General features: G+C 39.1%; 2 protein-coding genes across 3 annotated transcripts; both read right to left on the bottom strand.

Annotated features, from left to right (window-relative positions):
• Positions 1-1068: 1068 nt before the first annotated feature.
• Positions 1069-10702, bottom strand: LOC310963149 (uncharacterized protein). Its single transcript, XM_083935831.1, has 5 exons — positions 10356-10702; positions 9775-9876; positions 9490-9649; positions 5041-5173; positions 1069-3288 (listed from the first exon to the last, which is right to left on the bottom strand). Exons 2-5 carry the CDS (start codon positions 9792-9794, stop codon positions 3065-3067), a joined length of 537 nt encoding a protein of 178 aa, XP_083791957.1. The 5' UTR covers positions 9795-9876; positions 10356-10702; the 3' UTR covers positions 1069-3064.
• A 948-nt stretch (positions 10703-11650) lies between these two features.
• Positions 11651-15165, bottom strand: timm21 (translocase of inner mitochondrial membrane 21). 2 transcript variants are annotated; one of them, XM_083936477.1, is made up of 7 exons: positions 15117-15165; positions 14586-15017; positions 13809-13871; positions 13611-13708; positions 13319-13392; positions 13006-13111; positions 11651-12098 (listed from the first exon to the last, which is right to left on the bottom strand). In XM_083936477.1, exons 2-7 carry the CDS (start codon positions 14911-14913, stop codon positions 11976-11978), a joined length of 792 nt encoding a protein of 263 aa, XP_083792603.1. In that variant the 5' UTR covers positions 14914-15017; positions 15117-15165; the 3' UTR covers positions 11651-11975. The 2 variants fall into 2 exon arrangements, with proteins under 2 accessions (XP_083792603.1, XP_083792602.1); XM_083936476.1 differs by having other exon boundaries at positions 14586-15159.
• Between the last annotated feature and the right edge of the window lie 1875 nt (positions 15166-17040).

Below are 17040 nucleotides of genomic sequence, written 5' to 3'. Positions count from 1 at the left end.
CTTTTATTTATTTATGTGGCTTGTTTTTGCAGTGGCTGTCAAATATATCAGACTTGTCTCATACAGAGTATTTTGCTTACCAAAAAGGTTTATAATCAAGTGTGCACACATTGTGAATTGTTCAGCTCAACTGATTTGTATGCAGCTTAGTGATGCGGCGTCTGAGAGGCTAAGATATGAAAAATGAATGTCCTTGAGTATCCACTCTGCTATACATTCCACAAGAGGGCTGTACAATTGATCTCGATCGAGCCCAATTATTTTTTCCATCTAAAGTATAAAACTTTGGAACAAATGTCGATGTCATTTTCTGCCACAAAAAAATGTGTAATAAAAGACATCAATCAATACTGAGGTGATACCAACCAAGTGCACTGCACAGCAAACAGGCACAGCAACAGGTGCAGGCTGCACAGAAACATGCGGTTGGAGTCATCTTTGGTGCAAGACCGCTCTCTAGTGGCTCGTCGTAGGATCACTTTTTTCCCCTCCAAGTTGGTCTCGAAACAATTCTCACATATATGCATTTGAACAGTTTTAGTTCAATCTGTAATCACCCCTTATGGCTATAGTGACTGTGAAAACAGACAAATGAAGGAAGCATCATCCAGTTAAGTCTTTTTAGTACAAAATTCCCTCCTTGTGTATCTCCCACCACTGCAGCGCAGCAAGAAGACAGCTTGTGATATTAAAAAATAAATAAAAAGGGAATTTTATACTAAAGAAGTGTTCAAAGAAATGTGTCAAACCCAGGAAAACTTAAAAACTTGCAGGGTTATTCTGACATGTATTTTCAAAGGCCTCTCTACTAAATAACCCTGATGATGTCATCAAGGCTGTCACAGTTTGGACTTGAGACTGACAAACAGTTTTAAACATTTGCTTAAAAACAGAAGTGGTAACATCCAAATGTAATCATGCATCCATGAACAAATAATCAGGAATGGACATTATGAGTGTGTAAAAATAATATTTTTGAGCCCGAAGAGCTTTCCCTCTATCGTGCAGGGAAACTGTTTAGAAGTGACTTCATACACAAGGTAAAGCAAGAAAACAACATTAGCCAAATTATGAAAAAACAGTTTAATACAGAAGGCAGATTTCACCCGAATCCAAACACAAAAGTCAACTCCCCTTAACTCACAAAGCTACCAAGTGGAGAGATTTGATTCGTCAACCACCATGGGAATGAACATGAAGTTAACAAACAGGACGTTCAGCACAGTGGGAGCCTGTAACACTATGGTTTCGGCCAATCATCATCATCATCATCATCATGCTGCTGCTGCTGCTGCAGTGCTAGTGATGTCAATGGAGTTTAAAGCTACATTCCGATTTGTACCTTGCAGCCTTTCTTTTGCATGCTTCAGACTTTAAAACCACAGGAAAGGTTCTTTAAAGGCATTGGTGGCCGATGCTCCACGATTTGTCATCACAATATGAAGGATTATCATTAACACACATTTTAAAAATTCTGACTCCCCATGAAGATCCCCTTTTATATACTTTCCCAAAGGCCCCAAATACATTTATACAGCATTCATTGTTTTTTTATATTGTTCAGAAACTGTACACAGATTATATTGTTGCTGAAACCAACGCAGGAAGTGGATAGTTTGGGAGCTTCTTATATTACAGTGTTATTTCCGGATTATCTGAACTGCAGTGATATAAACAAGCAAAAAGGAAAGTAACAACCTCCTCCAAAGCACTACTATATCAGAAAACATGAACACAAGAAATACACAAAGTTGGCGGACCTCTACCAGCCTGTGGCAGATTAACATGAAGATTACAAGGTAAAGACACCGTTGTTAGAAAAAAAGAACATTTTTGGTTAGTCTTTATTTTGCAACATTATGAAATAAAAAGTAATAACTGAGTTTTATCAATGTCTTTTTAGCTTTCAGCGACAATGTTTTGAGCCTGCGCTCACAGCCCTGCGAGTATTTTCTTTCCAGGATTGTTTGTGTGACTTTTTAAATTCAAGCCTTCAGATCAACATTACAATTCATAACTGATCTGATTAGCGTCCAGCTCGAACTACAACTACAGACCATGTGTTTTCATGTGTTGCACTTTGTTCCCTCAGGAGCTTTTGTCCAATTCCACGATTCCATTTTTAAAAAGACACAGAAATAACAAAATTCATGTTTCTACCATTTGCACAGAATCTTGCTTTCTGGCATATAGGTGCTAATGTAAAGCAGCAACAAACAGAGCCCAGCAGTAGAGGTGAACAAAACAATTTCTTGTCTGGTGTCATAGTGTTCATTTATTTCACTAACTTGTTCCGCTTTCCTCATTTACTTCCATTCACAGATGTAATAGGCACTTGAATTGCCTAATGTCCCAGTATAATCACCTTGATATATTAAACATAACCAGTTCAACAATGAGGCAATTATTTAATTAGTGCATTCATTCAAAAAACTCTCCAATTTCTTGCAATACATGTGCAGTATTAATAAGAATTGAGAGAAATAACAGTTTGCAGAAGTTGAAACACTTCTATTCTATTTGGACTATCTATATTATGTATATATACATAAGATCACACCAACACACAAACACGCCATATTTTAGGCCTCACAGAAGAAAGTAAATACTACTAATTTCCACTATCACGCTTCTATGGTTCAACTGGTTTAGATCTGTGAAAGGAAGTGACATCGGACATACAGCAGGAACAACTTTTTAAAACAGAACACACCTGAAAGTATTTGTCTTTCTGCTTATCTCTGTCTCACGGATCCCCTCTGAGCTTAGAGGTTAAGGCTATTATCCTCATCCTAGCTGGCAGGCAGGTTCTGCGGTCCTGACTGAGGCACACAGGCTTGCTGATGTCATCTGTTATTGCCAAACTTCTCAGATGACCATTATTTTATTTTACACAAAACAAAGTAGAAAAACAACTTGATTCTAAAAACCACCAAAAACACACGCATACACACTCGCATCCAAATAAACATCTGCTCTTGTGAGAGTTTAGGCTGGCAACGATCACTGAGGTTGAATGTATGAAGGCAGTGCATGGAAAAGGCAAACTGGCATCAGGGATCGATTAGGTGGACCTGCTCTCTGACTGAGACTCACTGTGGTTTACAGGGACGTCTTGTTGATCGACTTGTGTCGTGGGAGACAGTGTGTAGGGGGGTGGGGCTTCGTTGACACTAATTGTGTCTCCCTCAGAAATGAGAGGAGCGTGATGGGAGGGACGAGGAGCGTCGCCGTCTGCCTCAGCGGCATGAGCACACTCGCTGTAGGGAGGGGGCTTCAGATCATCCTCTAAAAGGAAAATAGAAAACAGGTCAAATATAAGCATTAGGTCCATTTTCCTCAACAGTAGGGCTGAACAATGCATCAAAACAACGATCTCGATTCATGCCTGCAATATAACTTTTATGTGCCTTTATGTTGTCTCTTTATGATTCTGCCACGTTTGAACGAGCAACAAGCTCCGATTCATCAAAACAAACACTCCAATTTCCTCGCTAAGCTGTTTGAGAGACACAGAAGCAAAATTCGTGAAAGAAAACACTTTTTAGGGATAAACAAATGTGTCAGAAACCTAGTGATAGCAAGGAAAATTTGTTTTGGGAAAAAAAATAAAAAAAATAAACTGACCCCAGAGCAGTGGAATATTGAATCTTCTATGTCGTTTTCATAAAAGCACTCTTTAAAAGCAACTTCTATTTAGAATTTCTTCTCATCGCCAAGTTGTTCACAAAGATTTGCTCCATTGTCACTTGCCGATTACCACCCTTGCGTCTCCGGTACGTCTCTCCTTCACTGTCTCCAAGTCTGAGGCACTGTCTTTTTAGAAGTTACACATGAGCATTTGACTGTGAAGATGATGACGTACCATATACATTTTTGTGTCTGTGCTGACACATTAGGGAAATGTAGGAAGCAATGTTGTACGGTATGGCTGAAAGACCTACCTACAGCACTAATTACCCAAGCATTAACACAGTCAAACCATTTATATAACTGAGACACCCTCTGGTATTTTTTAATTGATTGAAAAAAGATCAAGATGGGTGCGAATATGAGGTTGATGTGATACATAATGCTGATATGACACAACGTCCACCCTCTGTAACCACATGTCAGGCAGAACAGGCACTTAAGATCTTTAGATGCCATTTGCAGAAGAGGAGACTCTGAATCTTAATACAAAGATTCAAACACTGTTCTGGCAAGCTTATGCTCTCTTTTGTTAACTCACAATGACACATTGAGAAACAAATAAGGGAACATAGAATAGAGGAACTCAACACATGGTACAGAGCAGATTGCTCCAAATGCAATATGTTTGAGTACATGACCCTTTCTTATTGGAAAGGGTTAAACTACATGTCTTTCCCTTGCTAGCTTTGTTTCTGCCAGGAAATCTAAAGAGAGACAACAGAAAGGAGTTAACTCGAGGCTTAAGCAGTGCCCATCTGGTAGTAGTAGTAGTGCCCATCATGAAGTTAGTCAAACAGCACATTTTGTTTTTTTTAAAGAAAACATAATAATGTGTGTGCGTACACGCGTGAGCTCATTTAAAATCAGAAGAGACAAGTTTACAGATACAGTACTGTAGAATACAGACAAATCTGTCTAGTTCAGTTTCATTTTCTCTGTCAGATGCATCTGGCTCCTCTCACATTAAGAGAGATTTACAGTAACTTGGGATGTGAAGGGCCACTCACGACCTTATATCTCATGTGGAGTGGGTTTTGGAAGATGCATGAATGAATGTCATAGTTGCTGAATGTAACTACCATTCTCAGTCCAGCGCAACTTACCAGACTCACGAAGCTCAGCTTTGACCTACAGTCTTTTCATTTTTGTCTGTCTGCGTGAAGAAGGTAAACACAGGGCAGCGCTTGACAGTAATAGTTGCCAGGTTGCCATTGGCAGCCATTTCGAGATGATTATTTCACGACCTCTCCGGACCGGACCTCTGTGACTTCAATAGTTGGTTTAGCCATGTTTGTATGTACTGTGTTAAAGTGTAAGTAAGTGTGTGTGTGTGTGTGTGTGCTCTACCTCCAGAGACTGCCTCATATGGTGGTGGCATGTCCAAGTGGGAGAAGGATGCAGCTGGTGGCAGGGTTGTGGAGGGCTCTTCTATCGAGAGGTCATCCTGAACACCATACCAACTAGGCCAGACAGAGGTTTGCTACAGAGGGAAGGAAACATACAGAGAGTTTATGATACACATAAAAAAAAGCAGAAGCACAGGAAATACACCAGTTTTACTATTAACTAAAGTTAACAGTAAAATTGTCAACACCGCTAACACTATTAGGATAATAAGTAGGCAGGTTTTACTGTACACATCTCTAGAGAACATTGCTGTCGTTTATGATAATACTGGACTTCCTTCAAACTCTTTACTCGAGGCCTAAACTGAGTACAAGTACAAACACAACTAAACAAACAGCAAGATGATATTCATGAAGAGCCCATAGTGTACTATAGTGCTGCCCATAGTGTACCTCTTTTCTGTCTTTAAGAATGTTTTCCAACATCAGCCTGGTCAGCATGGAACATTTTCAGTGTGAATCTGATGAACCATGGTAACCCCCCCCCCCCCAATAAAGTCGTCTACACATAATGCAGGAGCGAAACATCTGCCGGTGAATCCCACAACTAGGCAATGGTTGTCTACATTACACTAGGCAGTGACACTCACTGTATTCTTATAATTTTCATAAATTTCAGTCCCTGTAAGAAAATGAAGACTGAAATGACAGGATTAAAAGCCCACATTGAAAAAAGGGTTGATTATTTTCTTTGCATGGAAATAAAATGACAAAACATGATGAGAGCAAGTAGCCACAGTCAGATATATTTACCAACTCCTCTAACTTGTAAGTTGATAAAACTGACTACAGTTTGAGTATTACACCAAACATTTATATCCTTGATCTTATGTGAAGAAGCTCCTCATTAAAAAAAAAAAAAAGAAGAAGATTGATGCCTTTGCAGTCTGAGGTCTTAATTAGCTCAAAGTTGCCATCCTGTTGTTGTCGGCGTGAAATACAGTGTTGAAGGAAGATGCAGTATGAGCAGACCACACCAAACTTCAAGATAATTACAACACAAATAACCTATAAAAGTCACCACTCATTTTGTAAACAACTGGTCCAAGATGATCTCTAATCTTTTCCATCTCTATCTACATGGTACCTACATGTATCAAAAGTGTTTCATCATATTTCTTACGGGTTCACTATGTCTTTTCAGGTAGCCATGAATAAAACTGTCTAAGAGGCTTAGTGAGTGATACTACATCAAGACTGCAGCCCCAACTATAATTCATTTAAGTCAAGGACTCCAGTCGTCTTGGCGTCTCTCCAGAAAACTTTCAGGGTACAGGGTTATGGATGACCGTGGGGCCTCCCTGCTGCACATTCCATTAAAATCTAAACAGGGAACATTATACACCAGAGACGGCAGAGGGAACAAGGGGTAGAGGAAGAAAGTAAGAGAGGGGCAGAAAAGAAAACGGAAGAAGAGAAAAGAGAAGGATGTAAGAGGAAACAGAAGAGTTGTGGAACGAGAGCAGATTAGGGACTGGAGGAAGATAAAGAGGAGTAAGAGGTAAAAGAAGCAAAGATGGAAAAGTGAGTGGAGGGATGATGTAGGAGAGTGGTTATTGGACATTAGTCAGCATATGCACACTTGAGCCCATATATTTGAATACACCTAGTCTAAAGACATTCAAACTCAAATTTTCAAACTCCACATATATCATGTTACCATGATGTGATTGTATGTTAAGTCGATACAATATGTGCATAAGGGATCATTTCAAAATTTCACCATTTATTTACTTGAACAGATTTTCAGGGGGTTAAAAGTTAATGACCCCCTGAAAATCTTTTACATTGCCATTGAATTGGTTCACTTGAATCATCTAAGGGTATCCTATCACAAGTCATATGACCTCAACTGTATGCTTGATAAAACAAAAAGAATGGCAATCTTAAACTGGAATGGACTTCCTCTAAAAATCAGAGAAACATTTCGGATAGAGCACATGCCAGAAGTAATCTGGGGAAACTCAAGGCTAACAAGTCCAGCCATCTTTCAGTTTCAATAGAACCATTTATTTATTTATTTTACGACTAGGGCATTTCCTGTTGCACAAATATACAATGTTAAAAATATCAGTCTGTGCCTCTAAGATCATGTCACTACTGCAGTGATAAATATCTCAAAAGCTGAGCCAGAGTTCAGATTAACAGATTATGACTAAATTGACTTAAATATAAATAAATCATTTACTAAAGAAATGTGTTGATATTTTGCAATAACTACTAAGAAGTGGGTGAACTGGTTAAGAGCTAGAAATGAGTTGTACAAACTAGAAACCTGTTTATACGATTCACAGAGCATATTTTGGGAAGGTTCTGAATCATAGAGATTGCTTCCAGGTGTTTTAGAGAGGCAGTAAAGCAGAAAGGCCCAGGGGGAAGCACGACTATGATGGCTGTCTAAACCTGTGGCATAGCCCACAGAAAAGACTACATGCAAACCTAATCTGATGTTGAGAAAAGACATTAGCATGGACATCACTGAGAATACAAACACATATAAAACAACAAGAATTAGCACTTGAAGGGAACAATAGAAGATACATCTTCATTTTGTAGTCAATTTCACAACATGTATAAAAAGCACATGCCAGCAAAATGCAATGATTTAAAAACCAAACAGAAAGACAACTATGAAGGTCACGAATCAAATGACTCAAAGAGCAGCCCAAACTAACCACATAAAATAATCACAATCTCAAGCAAATTAAACATTAGAAGAAACCATTCTTTCTCTAATGTCTTGGGATTTACATGGATAAAAACTCCAAATAAATGGTGTGCAGCACAAAGAACATCAGTGACTGGTAAACTGGCCTTTTTCAGACTAACAAAAAGGTTGAAAAAATGATCCAGTCACTTTCTAACTGAGTAAGGATCAAAGCTGTGACCTACGCTTCCAGACTTCTGTTGTCAACAAGGTCAAACCAACTTAATCGAAAAATGTAAGCATACAAGTAAATTCACATCAGAAGTGTGACACACACAGAGAGACAGACAGAGACAGAGAGAGAGAGAGAGAGAGAGAGAGAGAGAGAGAGAGAGAGAGAGAGAGAGAGAGAGAGAGAGAGAGAGAGAGAGAGAGAGAGAGAGAGAGAGAGAGAGAGAGAGAGAGAGAGAGAGAGTGTAGCCATTCTCATCGTTGTACTCAGAGTGAAAGCAACTGACCGAAAACCACATGCCCCATTGAGAGAGCAAATAACTCCTCTGCAAAAAATGTAACACAACTGTGGCCTTATTTGACTTTCTCGTAGTACAGCAAGCTCTAGTTGGATAAAAAAGGCGACAGTTCTGAGAATAGGGCTGGACTTTGCGTTGTGACGCAGTTTATCTGCCAAAGGGCCAAACAAAGCTACGCACTATTTTTATTTATTTGTACTATAGATAATCACATAGTTTCCTGTTGGCATTTGATGTTAACATGATTTTTTTCAACAAAATTCATAATGGGTGTGAATAACTCTGCTTAGATCTAAAGTTGTGAATTATCTGGCCCCTCACCAACCACACTGAAATAGGCAAGACCCTGAGGTTTATTACGTATGTGACGATATGAAAGATATTAAGAGCATAAAAACAGTAATGTTAACTGCGATAAACAGTATGGCCACAGTTATGTAGTCCCCCCAAAAAAACACACTCCGTAAAGCCTCTCATAGTAGAGCTGATAGCCCAGCTACAACACAGGTACCCAAATATTGGCTCTCTCAAAAAAGGACCATAAATGTGCTTCTAGTCACCGTCAAAACTTCATAGGGCTTTAACTTTTTTCCAGCAGAGCAACAGAGAGTCTTACAATAGCTTTTCATAGCTAGCTAGCACTGACTACCAGCTCTACATTGCTGTCCATGCAACGGAGTAGTGGTCAGTCGGTGTCTCCCATGTCCCCCGGCCCTCCACATCACACACTACGTACCAACACCTCCTACAGCACAAGTCTGTCACTCTGCTGCATCCTTAAATATGCTGAGACAAAAGGTTTTAGTAGAATTTGAGGGTGTAGTTCCTCTTTAAGCTTACTTTGAACAAAGATACTTACTAAACTGAAGCTCAGTTGGACAGCAACATTTAAAGTTACAGTAACCGAAAAACTATTTCATTGCAAACATGACGTCAAGCAGTGTTGTGCCTAAAGTGAAATGTTTCCACGCAGCCAGCCACCCTCACCCACTAAAACATTTGGGATCTACATAAATCATGGGGGTGCGCGGTTTCGGCTCAGTGTATCATACTCAAGTATCTGAGCCAACATATAGATATTATCTTTATTACTTAAACCTTCTACTTCGCCTCAGTTATAATATCCTGGAGGCACAAAACCTCCTCCGTAGTTGACAGCTAGATTACATGTTTCAAATGCAGGACGTGTGTGTACGTGGGGTTCTGCACTTACACTCTCTCTCTCACACATCTGATGAAGGTAGGCCCTTCCTCCAACAATGACTATCTGAGCATTGCGTGGGTTGCTCAAGTACGCTGCCAGTTGCCTCTGCCTTGATCGGTACCAGCACACGTAGAAAAATATCTTGATAATGATGAATATAATAACAACTCTGTAAAGGAAAATAGGAGAGGAGAGAGATAGGCAGCTTTACACAACAGTTTTAAACTCCACTTGTATTTGTTTTTTAAAAAGTGATTTGACTAAAACAATTACGACTTAAACAAGTAAACTCACATGTACCAGTACAGCTCCATTTTTGTGAGATGTCAATCAGCGAGTAGAGGCTCTCATAACTGGGGAACAACTTGCTGATTCTGGCCAATACCACAACTGGTCCTGGAAATAGTAACAATTTTGAGCATTTTTCCATAGGAGGCATAATTAATTACCATGCTTTATTTAATAAACTATAACAACAAGCAACACAAGTTTACTTGTATAGCACCTTTCAACAACAAGGTAACTTATAGTACTTTACATAAAACATTAAAAGCATAGGAAAGGAATGCATAAAATGACATTGGGATCAAATAATAAAAAACTAAAACAAGCAAATAAAATGTTTAAATATTAGCCAAGAATATGAAAGGCATAGAAGTTACAGTGCAGTATAAGTACAAATGCAATGTTTTTTTGTTTTGTTTTTTACTGAAAGGCAACGGCAAACAGAAAAGAATAACATATGTCACGATTAACACTAAGCAGACTTATAAACCACAAGCTCAGAGCGTCCCACTTAATAAAGCCCTTACTATAACTTAAACCAGATGGTAACTTCTCTAGCAAACACGAGGAAAGAGGGTTTTTGAACTTACTGTATAAACGGCCTTATGAGTGAGTTAGCTGGACATGTGTACCATTTTCCCCTTGTCGTTTTCGGAGAAGCAAGTCACGTTAGAGCCAGTTAGGGAGGCTACAGATACTTTAGCTTCCTGCGCTATCGTGTAACAGTTAGCAGGCCACAACAAAAACAACAGCCGCTACTCTTATTTACCCACACCGCGAACAAAACAACTGAAATTAACCTTCTGTAAGGGAAACATCTTCTTAGTATTATATACAATATTACTAGCTAGTTACTCGTTAACTTAACATTGAAGAAACAACTAATCCTAGAGTTTTAGCTAACTGACTTGACGTTAGCACATCCCGGTGCGTTCAATGCTGCCTTGGGTTTAACAGTGGGCGGTGTTCATAAGACTGTTGCGTTTTAGTGCTTCCCGTAAACTGCTCCCCCTGACGTAACTATTCCAATTAATCGGCTATTTTTTTCTGTTCAAGTGCTGTTGTTGCTGTCGGAAAAATGTATCTCGGTTTTTAAATACCGTTGTATTAAAGTATTATAGCTACTTTGTGCTGCCGTAGTATAATAGAAAAGAGAATGTCCATATCAGGTAGGTTCATAGATGTTATTTATTATACATAAATAAAAAAGAAGAAAAGTGCCGCTAACAATACAACTGTCAAGGGATTCAAAATACTAGTGACAAGTTATCTACCTCCGCTAAGATTATATCTCAGCAGTCACAAAAAAAATTCATCTCTCTCGGGTCTGGGGCGTTTCATTGGGGCCAATCACAAAGTTGTATTATTTCCAAGGGTCATGGAAGGTTGCATGGGCTCGTTTGAGAAAAAGGGTAAAAATGTACAAATGTAAGACGAGATTCTTGAACAGGCATACAATAGGTGCTTTTATGTTTAAAATCAGATGATCAATGGGTTTCCCTGTGATGCCTTTCAAAAATGTATCTAATAACTATTAAACAAATACCTATTCAAATACATACAAAATGTAGACTAATACATAAATGAATGACAGACTTTTCTTAAAGGTCATATGAGGTTCTTCCTGTCTGTCGACTCTTTGCCTCCATCTAGAGGCCATTGTTTTATAATGCAATAAGGTAAAGGACACAAGGTACCTGCATTTTCAACATAAAATGGCTTGACATAATATTTTAAAAGACCTTTTAAAGGTTCATTTACTATTGCCAATGCCCCAATTGCACAACGCATCCATTTCCATAAAGCTGAATCATAAGTCATAGTGACCTCCATAGTTTTAACCCAACACTGAGAGAAAAAAACACAGATACTGTTTATTGTTTGGCCGTCTGATCCTTCGTAAAAGACCAATGTGTTTTATTACAATTTCAAGACATGTTTTAAACAGGCATACACACATTTTTTCAAAATTCAGGTCATCCTGTAGTCCAAACAATTTATAGCTCATGTGTTTCATTGATCATTATAAAACAATAACACACGAGTCAACCATCAATTTTCTGGGAAACTTTGCACCAAATGCTTCATTGTTGTTGTGGCAAAGTTAAAATCAGCCAAAATTGTTGATGTCTTACAACAGCTTTGACAAAATATCTTCAGCTACATGGCCAATAACACAAACACCTAGTTCCCATTTGCACAATGCTTGTTCAGTGAAGTGACACTTCTGAGTCCATTATCTTTCGGTTATCTTCCACAATGATGGTTCGTCTCGGGTAGGTGTCTACCTCCACAAATATGTAACGAAACTCATATTTTCCAGTTTCAGGATTCTGTGAAATGTCAGCAAGTTAAAACATTATTTCAGTTTGGTGGATTTGTTAAAAAATGATCACCTCCATACATTTAGCATCTGTTGTCACATGTGAAATTACCTTGGACTTTAATTCTTAAATATTTGGATAGTTAAAAATGAATCGTACTAATTTGGTGTGCAACATCCATTTCATAAAGTGCATTTTAACCCTAGAACAACATCGCCGAGTGGTTTTCACCCGAGCAAATACATTTATGTGATTTTCATCATGCTGCGTTTATCTCAGTGTCATGGGTCTCTGGGTAGCTTCTGCATTGTCTTTGACATCTTTGATGGCATGGGTGTTTTCCTAATCCAAAACACACTTTTACCTACAGGTACATGTTTGGGTGATTTCCACCCAGCAATACTGATATATATTATATAACATGCTCCACCCTAAATATACATATTTTAGTATAGTTTCTGTTCTCCACCCATCTGTTTATACTGTTCCCCATCTGTTTATACCGTTCACATTATTATATTGTTTATACTATATTGTGTGTTTATTGCTTATATTATACTTTGCTTATTGTTTTATTATATATTATTTTCTAAAAATGTACCAAGGGGGAGTAGCACTCCAATTTCGTTGTATGCAAATGTAATGACAATAAAGGCTATTCTATTCTATTCTATTTCTTTTTAGGAATTGTTTTGTTACCAAATTCCTAATTTTCCAGTAATTTTTATATGGTCCCCTCATGATGCTTTTCTTTCATTTTTTGAGACATGACACAGTTTTAAATAAAAGAACACTACTCAAATTTGGCACGTATTGTCATGTTATGATGACAAGTACTTTTTATTGGGTGTATGATCTTGGGTAAAAATCACCCGGCGTTAGTGATAGTGTTTTGAATTTGAGCGAAAATACCAACCTCTTTTGACTCCGAGTGTACAGTTCCTTTGAGGCCTGGCTCAGAGCCTTCAATGTAAAACTTTAGTCTCATATGCTTCAGTCCATCCTTCAGGTACTCCAGATGACTGGAGGGAGGGACATGGGCGCACACACACACACACACACACACACACACACAATGAAAATACTGTAATACTTCAGCACTACCGCCACACCGATGCTTACTTGAATATTATACAGTCTAATTAAAACACTGGACAGAAATGTGCACCTGTTCACTACCTCGTGTATTTAATCAACAGTTTATTTGGACATAGAAACATAATCCCCACCTGACTTGCTGCCTCCTTCCTCGACGGGTAGTCTCCCCATAACACTTGATCGGCTCCCCGAATGCACCAATCACCTTCATTTTCAATAGAAAAAAAAAGGTTTTCTTGCACTTTACTTTTCAACAGGAGTTGACTTCAAGATTCGCACTGAACTGAATATAGAATAGATAACATACTATACAACAACTGTCACAATAAATTCATACATTCACTAACACTGCAAAATGTACATTATAGTAGTCTACTGTTGTATGAGAGGTACTGTTTGACCTCAGGATCTTTGATCTCTTACCTCCGGGTCTAACCTGACTTTGTTGTAGGCTTTCCCGTAGACTTTGTTTGGACTTGAGGAAGAAAACAGCTCCTGAAACACCACATATAACAGCCCACCTGAAACATGCACACAGGACAGCACATTAGTGTGTCATCATCAACTATTTAACTTAAAATGAGATGAAACATCTGATTGAAATCTTGAGGTCGTGATCACCTGTCACTCCAAGCCCGATGAGTACAACTATCAAGTAGGTGAAGTCTCTGCCAGCTTCTTTCACTGTAAGATATTGAGGGGGAGAATTATTAGACAATCAGCCAACTGTTTGATGTCAACTGTAACTGATAGCTTTGGTACTTCATCAGGTACTACCCGTTTGACAGTATGGGAAATATCTTATCATGCATAGACAGAGAAGGAGACAATGAGCCCCTGGGCACAGACATGGAACAGGTCCCCTACTCTGTCTTAGGAGCAAGACACACAAACTCAAAGAGTCTGTATTTAGTAGTTTTATAGTCATTTTGGGTCTCTTTGTGGTCATTGTGAACTTATTTTTAGACAGTTTTCTACGTGTTTTTTTCTCTCCTTGTGGTAATTGTTCATCCATTTTTAGTTGTACTTAATTTCTTTGTTATTGTTGCGTCTATTATTAATCATTTTGCAACTTTTTGCGCTAATTTAAAATTAAATTTCAATATTTTTTTTCCTGTCTTTGTGGATGTTTTAGTCTCTTTGTGCTTGTTTAGTGTCTATTGTCAGTCATTTAGCATCTGTTCGTGGTTGTTTTGTCTTTTTGTAGTCATGATGGGTCGTTTGGAGTTATTTTGTGTACACATTTGGTCATTTAGCATCTTTTTGAGATCATTTTGTGGGGGGTTTCAGCAACATTTAATGGGCCCCTGGTTGGCCCGCTCAGTAATCCATCCATGAGCGTACTGAACTAAAGTACACAAGACAGTACAGTATACAACTTGTCAGGGCCTTACTTACCCTTTTGTGTAGCTGAAGGCTTTGGACTCCCACTCTGGTACCTGGAAACCGACGTGTCTCTCTCTTCGGGGTTGCTTTGATTCCTGGCTTTAGAGTGGATCGAAATACCCCGGTGCCTCTGTGCCTGAATGAAGCAGCTGAGGACTGGCGTGACAGGAGAAGTAGCCTCGACTCTCCCGTGGAAGGACAGTCTCGATACTGTTGACGCTGTCCTGTGCGTGTGGAGGAGCAAACTGACTCGGGTGAGTGTGCATTTCTGCGCGCAGTACCGTGTCGCTGTCTGTTGTAGATTCCGCTGCAGAGCTTTCAGTATCTGCGTGTAAGCCATGGCTATGTCCTCTGTGAGGTAGCTCCAGCTCCGGTGTCTTATCTGCACAGCGAGCTACACGCCGGGCTGGTGAGGACTTTAGCACGGTCAGCAGCGAGCTACAGCTGTAAAAGCATACACCGAAACAATAACAATGGACTTATTGCACGTCATGAATGCACATGCACATTAAGAGTAACTCACTAACTCTCTAAGTCACTAACCCACTGTGAGTGTGCGACACTCCATGTCGCTACAGGTCGGAGCGCTCTGTGTCAAAGCCAGTGTCCACGCGCATGCTTTTGTCGTCACGCGCCGTTTATAGGCACATATGTTAGGATTCATGGGAAACTGAGTTTTTGATAGAACCAGACCTAGTTCGCCCTGACAGTCATACATTTACAGAAAAACAGGACATGTTCCCAGTGTAGTGGAGTCATTCATATGCTATTTCAGAGATCTTCAACAGGGGGTCCGGGAACCCCAGGGGGCCCTCAGAGATACTGCAGGGGGTCCGCCAAATGGTCAGGTACTTTTTTCAACGATTAAAGAAAATAGTTTTTGTGTATTAACATGAATGCAACGTTTTATTAGCAAATATACACTTGTAAAAAAATAATTGATAATCCAATTTAGGTCCAGTTTAATATGCAACTCAATTGATTACAATATTTATAGTAGGGGGTCCCTGCTTGTCTCAGCTAAGGGGTTCTTGACCTAAAGTCGTTAAAGACCCCAGAATAGTTGTTAGTAACATTAAAATCAGGGGTGGAGTGAGTTGTTAAAGTACAGGTGTTGTTTCGAAAACGGTTTTCCCAACCTAAATCTGAACCGATCCATATCCCTAACTTTAACCTCATGGGGCCATATCATTTTAACAGGAGGGAAACACTATTTCCACGTCTTGCATGATAATCAGGCCATTGCGCGTAAAAGGGGGTTTGTTAGGGGGGCAATGGCCCCCTTCCCCAATTCTTACCCATCTACTTTCGAACTCTGCTTTCATTGCTCGTGACTACTGAAGTTATCATGGTGAAAACATCTGTCCACAGACTAAAATATGTTCATATGTTCCCAAAAGGGTCCTATGTTCCCTGGTCGCAGAAGCTTCTGCCTTTGCGGATTTAATTCAGCATTTTGTTCGGGCTAGAGGTTACGGTTAGGGTTATGGGGCAGTTTTAGGGTTAATAAAGCATATTTCCCGGGGAATTCGGCACTGATTGTGGAAAAAATAGCAGACCAAGGAGCATAGGACCCTTTCTTTTACAAGCAGGTCACATACAAAGCGGGGAACATAGGACTGTCACTGTCAGGGCAGGCACTTTTGGGCCCCATTCTCTTAGAAGTGTACTTGAATGTGTTCTGCCAGGCGACATTGGCCACATACAACAAGCAGACTCTGTTCAGAATCCGTACCCTAAACAAAATTGCAGTTTATCACTTGCTTAATAACTCATAACACTGTAGAAAAAAATCATTGAACCATTTGTCACTTATTAAGGAACAATGCCAAAGGTTTGGCAAAACACATATGAGGTAGCATACAAATAGCAATAGTAATGTTGGATAGTTCAATGATGCATCGTATTTTAAAATTTCAGTCTAAATATTTATTCTTATAGAATAGGTCATCCACATTACACCATTCATTTAAAGCTATATGCAGTTTTTCTGTTGTAAACTATCTAAAAACGACTATACCTATACATTGCGTAGCTTACTTACATTATTCCAAGTGTGTCCAACAATGTTAAACCAGGATAAATCTGTAATTTCATCCAACGACATGGACTTTGCCCTTTTGTTGCTTCAGCTCAGCAGTGAGGTTCCTGAAGCGAAAATCCCATTCATATTCTTAATCAAGATTTTGATTATCAGCCATAATGTCTCAACCATCAAAGGTTGACAAAGCATTACCTGAGATTGTGAAAGAAAAACAACAAAATACATCATTGGTGTGAATGCTTTATAATATATATTATTCTTAAAGGAAATGCAACGTGTTGATGCTCACGGGGGGATTGTTGAGTATGGGACATAGTGAATATGTCGTAGTGTGGTCTTAACCTAGTCTATATAAAGTGTCTTGAGATAATTTGTTATGATTTGGCACTGTACATTTATACAGTAGAATTGAATGCTTAAGGC

Source organism: Echiichthys vipera (assembly GCF_963691815.1).
Source record: "Echiichthys vipera genome assembly, chromosome: 21".
Taxonomy (NCBI): Eukaryota; Metazoa; Chordata; class Actinopteri; order Perciformes; family Trachinidae; genus Echiichthys; species Echiichthys vipera.
Note: the sequence above shows the minus strand (reverse complement) of the source record. Positions and strands in the feature narration are given on the sequence as shown.

Excerpts from the sequence above, each read along its gene's own strand:
- LOC310963149 (XM_083935831.1), bottom strand. The coding sequence starts at position 9,794 with ATGGAGCTGTACTGGTACAT. Across the intron at positions 9,650-9,774 it reads ATGGAGCTGTACTGGTACAT|AGTTGTTATTATATTCATCA; the intron begins GTGAGTTTACTT and ends TTTCCTTTACAG. Across the intron at positions 3,289-5,040 it reads ATATGAGGCAGTCTCTGGAG|AGGATGATCTGAAGCCCCCT; the intron begins GTAGAGCACACA and ends TTTTCCTTTTAG.
- timm21 (XM_083936477.1), bottom strand. The coding sequence starts at position 14,913 with ATGGCTTACACGCAGATACTGAAAGCTCTGCAGCGGAATCTACAACAG. Across the intron at positions 13,112-13,318 it reads GGAAGGAGGCAGCAAGTCAG|TCATCTGGAGTACCTGAAGG; the intron begins GTGGGGATTATG and ends CCCTCCCTCCAG. Across the intron at positions 12,099-13,005 it reads TACACTCGGAGTCAAAAGAG|AATCCTGAAACTGGAAAATA; the intron begins GTTGGTATTTTC and ends GACATTTCACAG.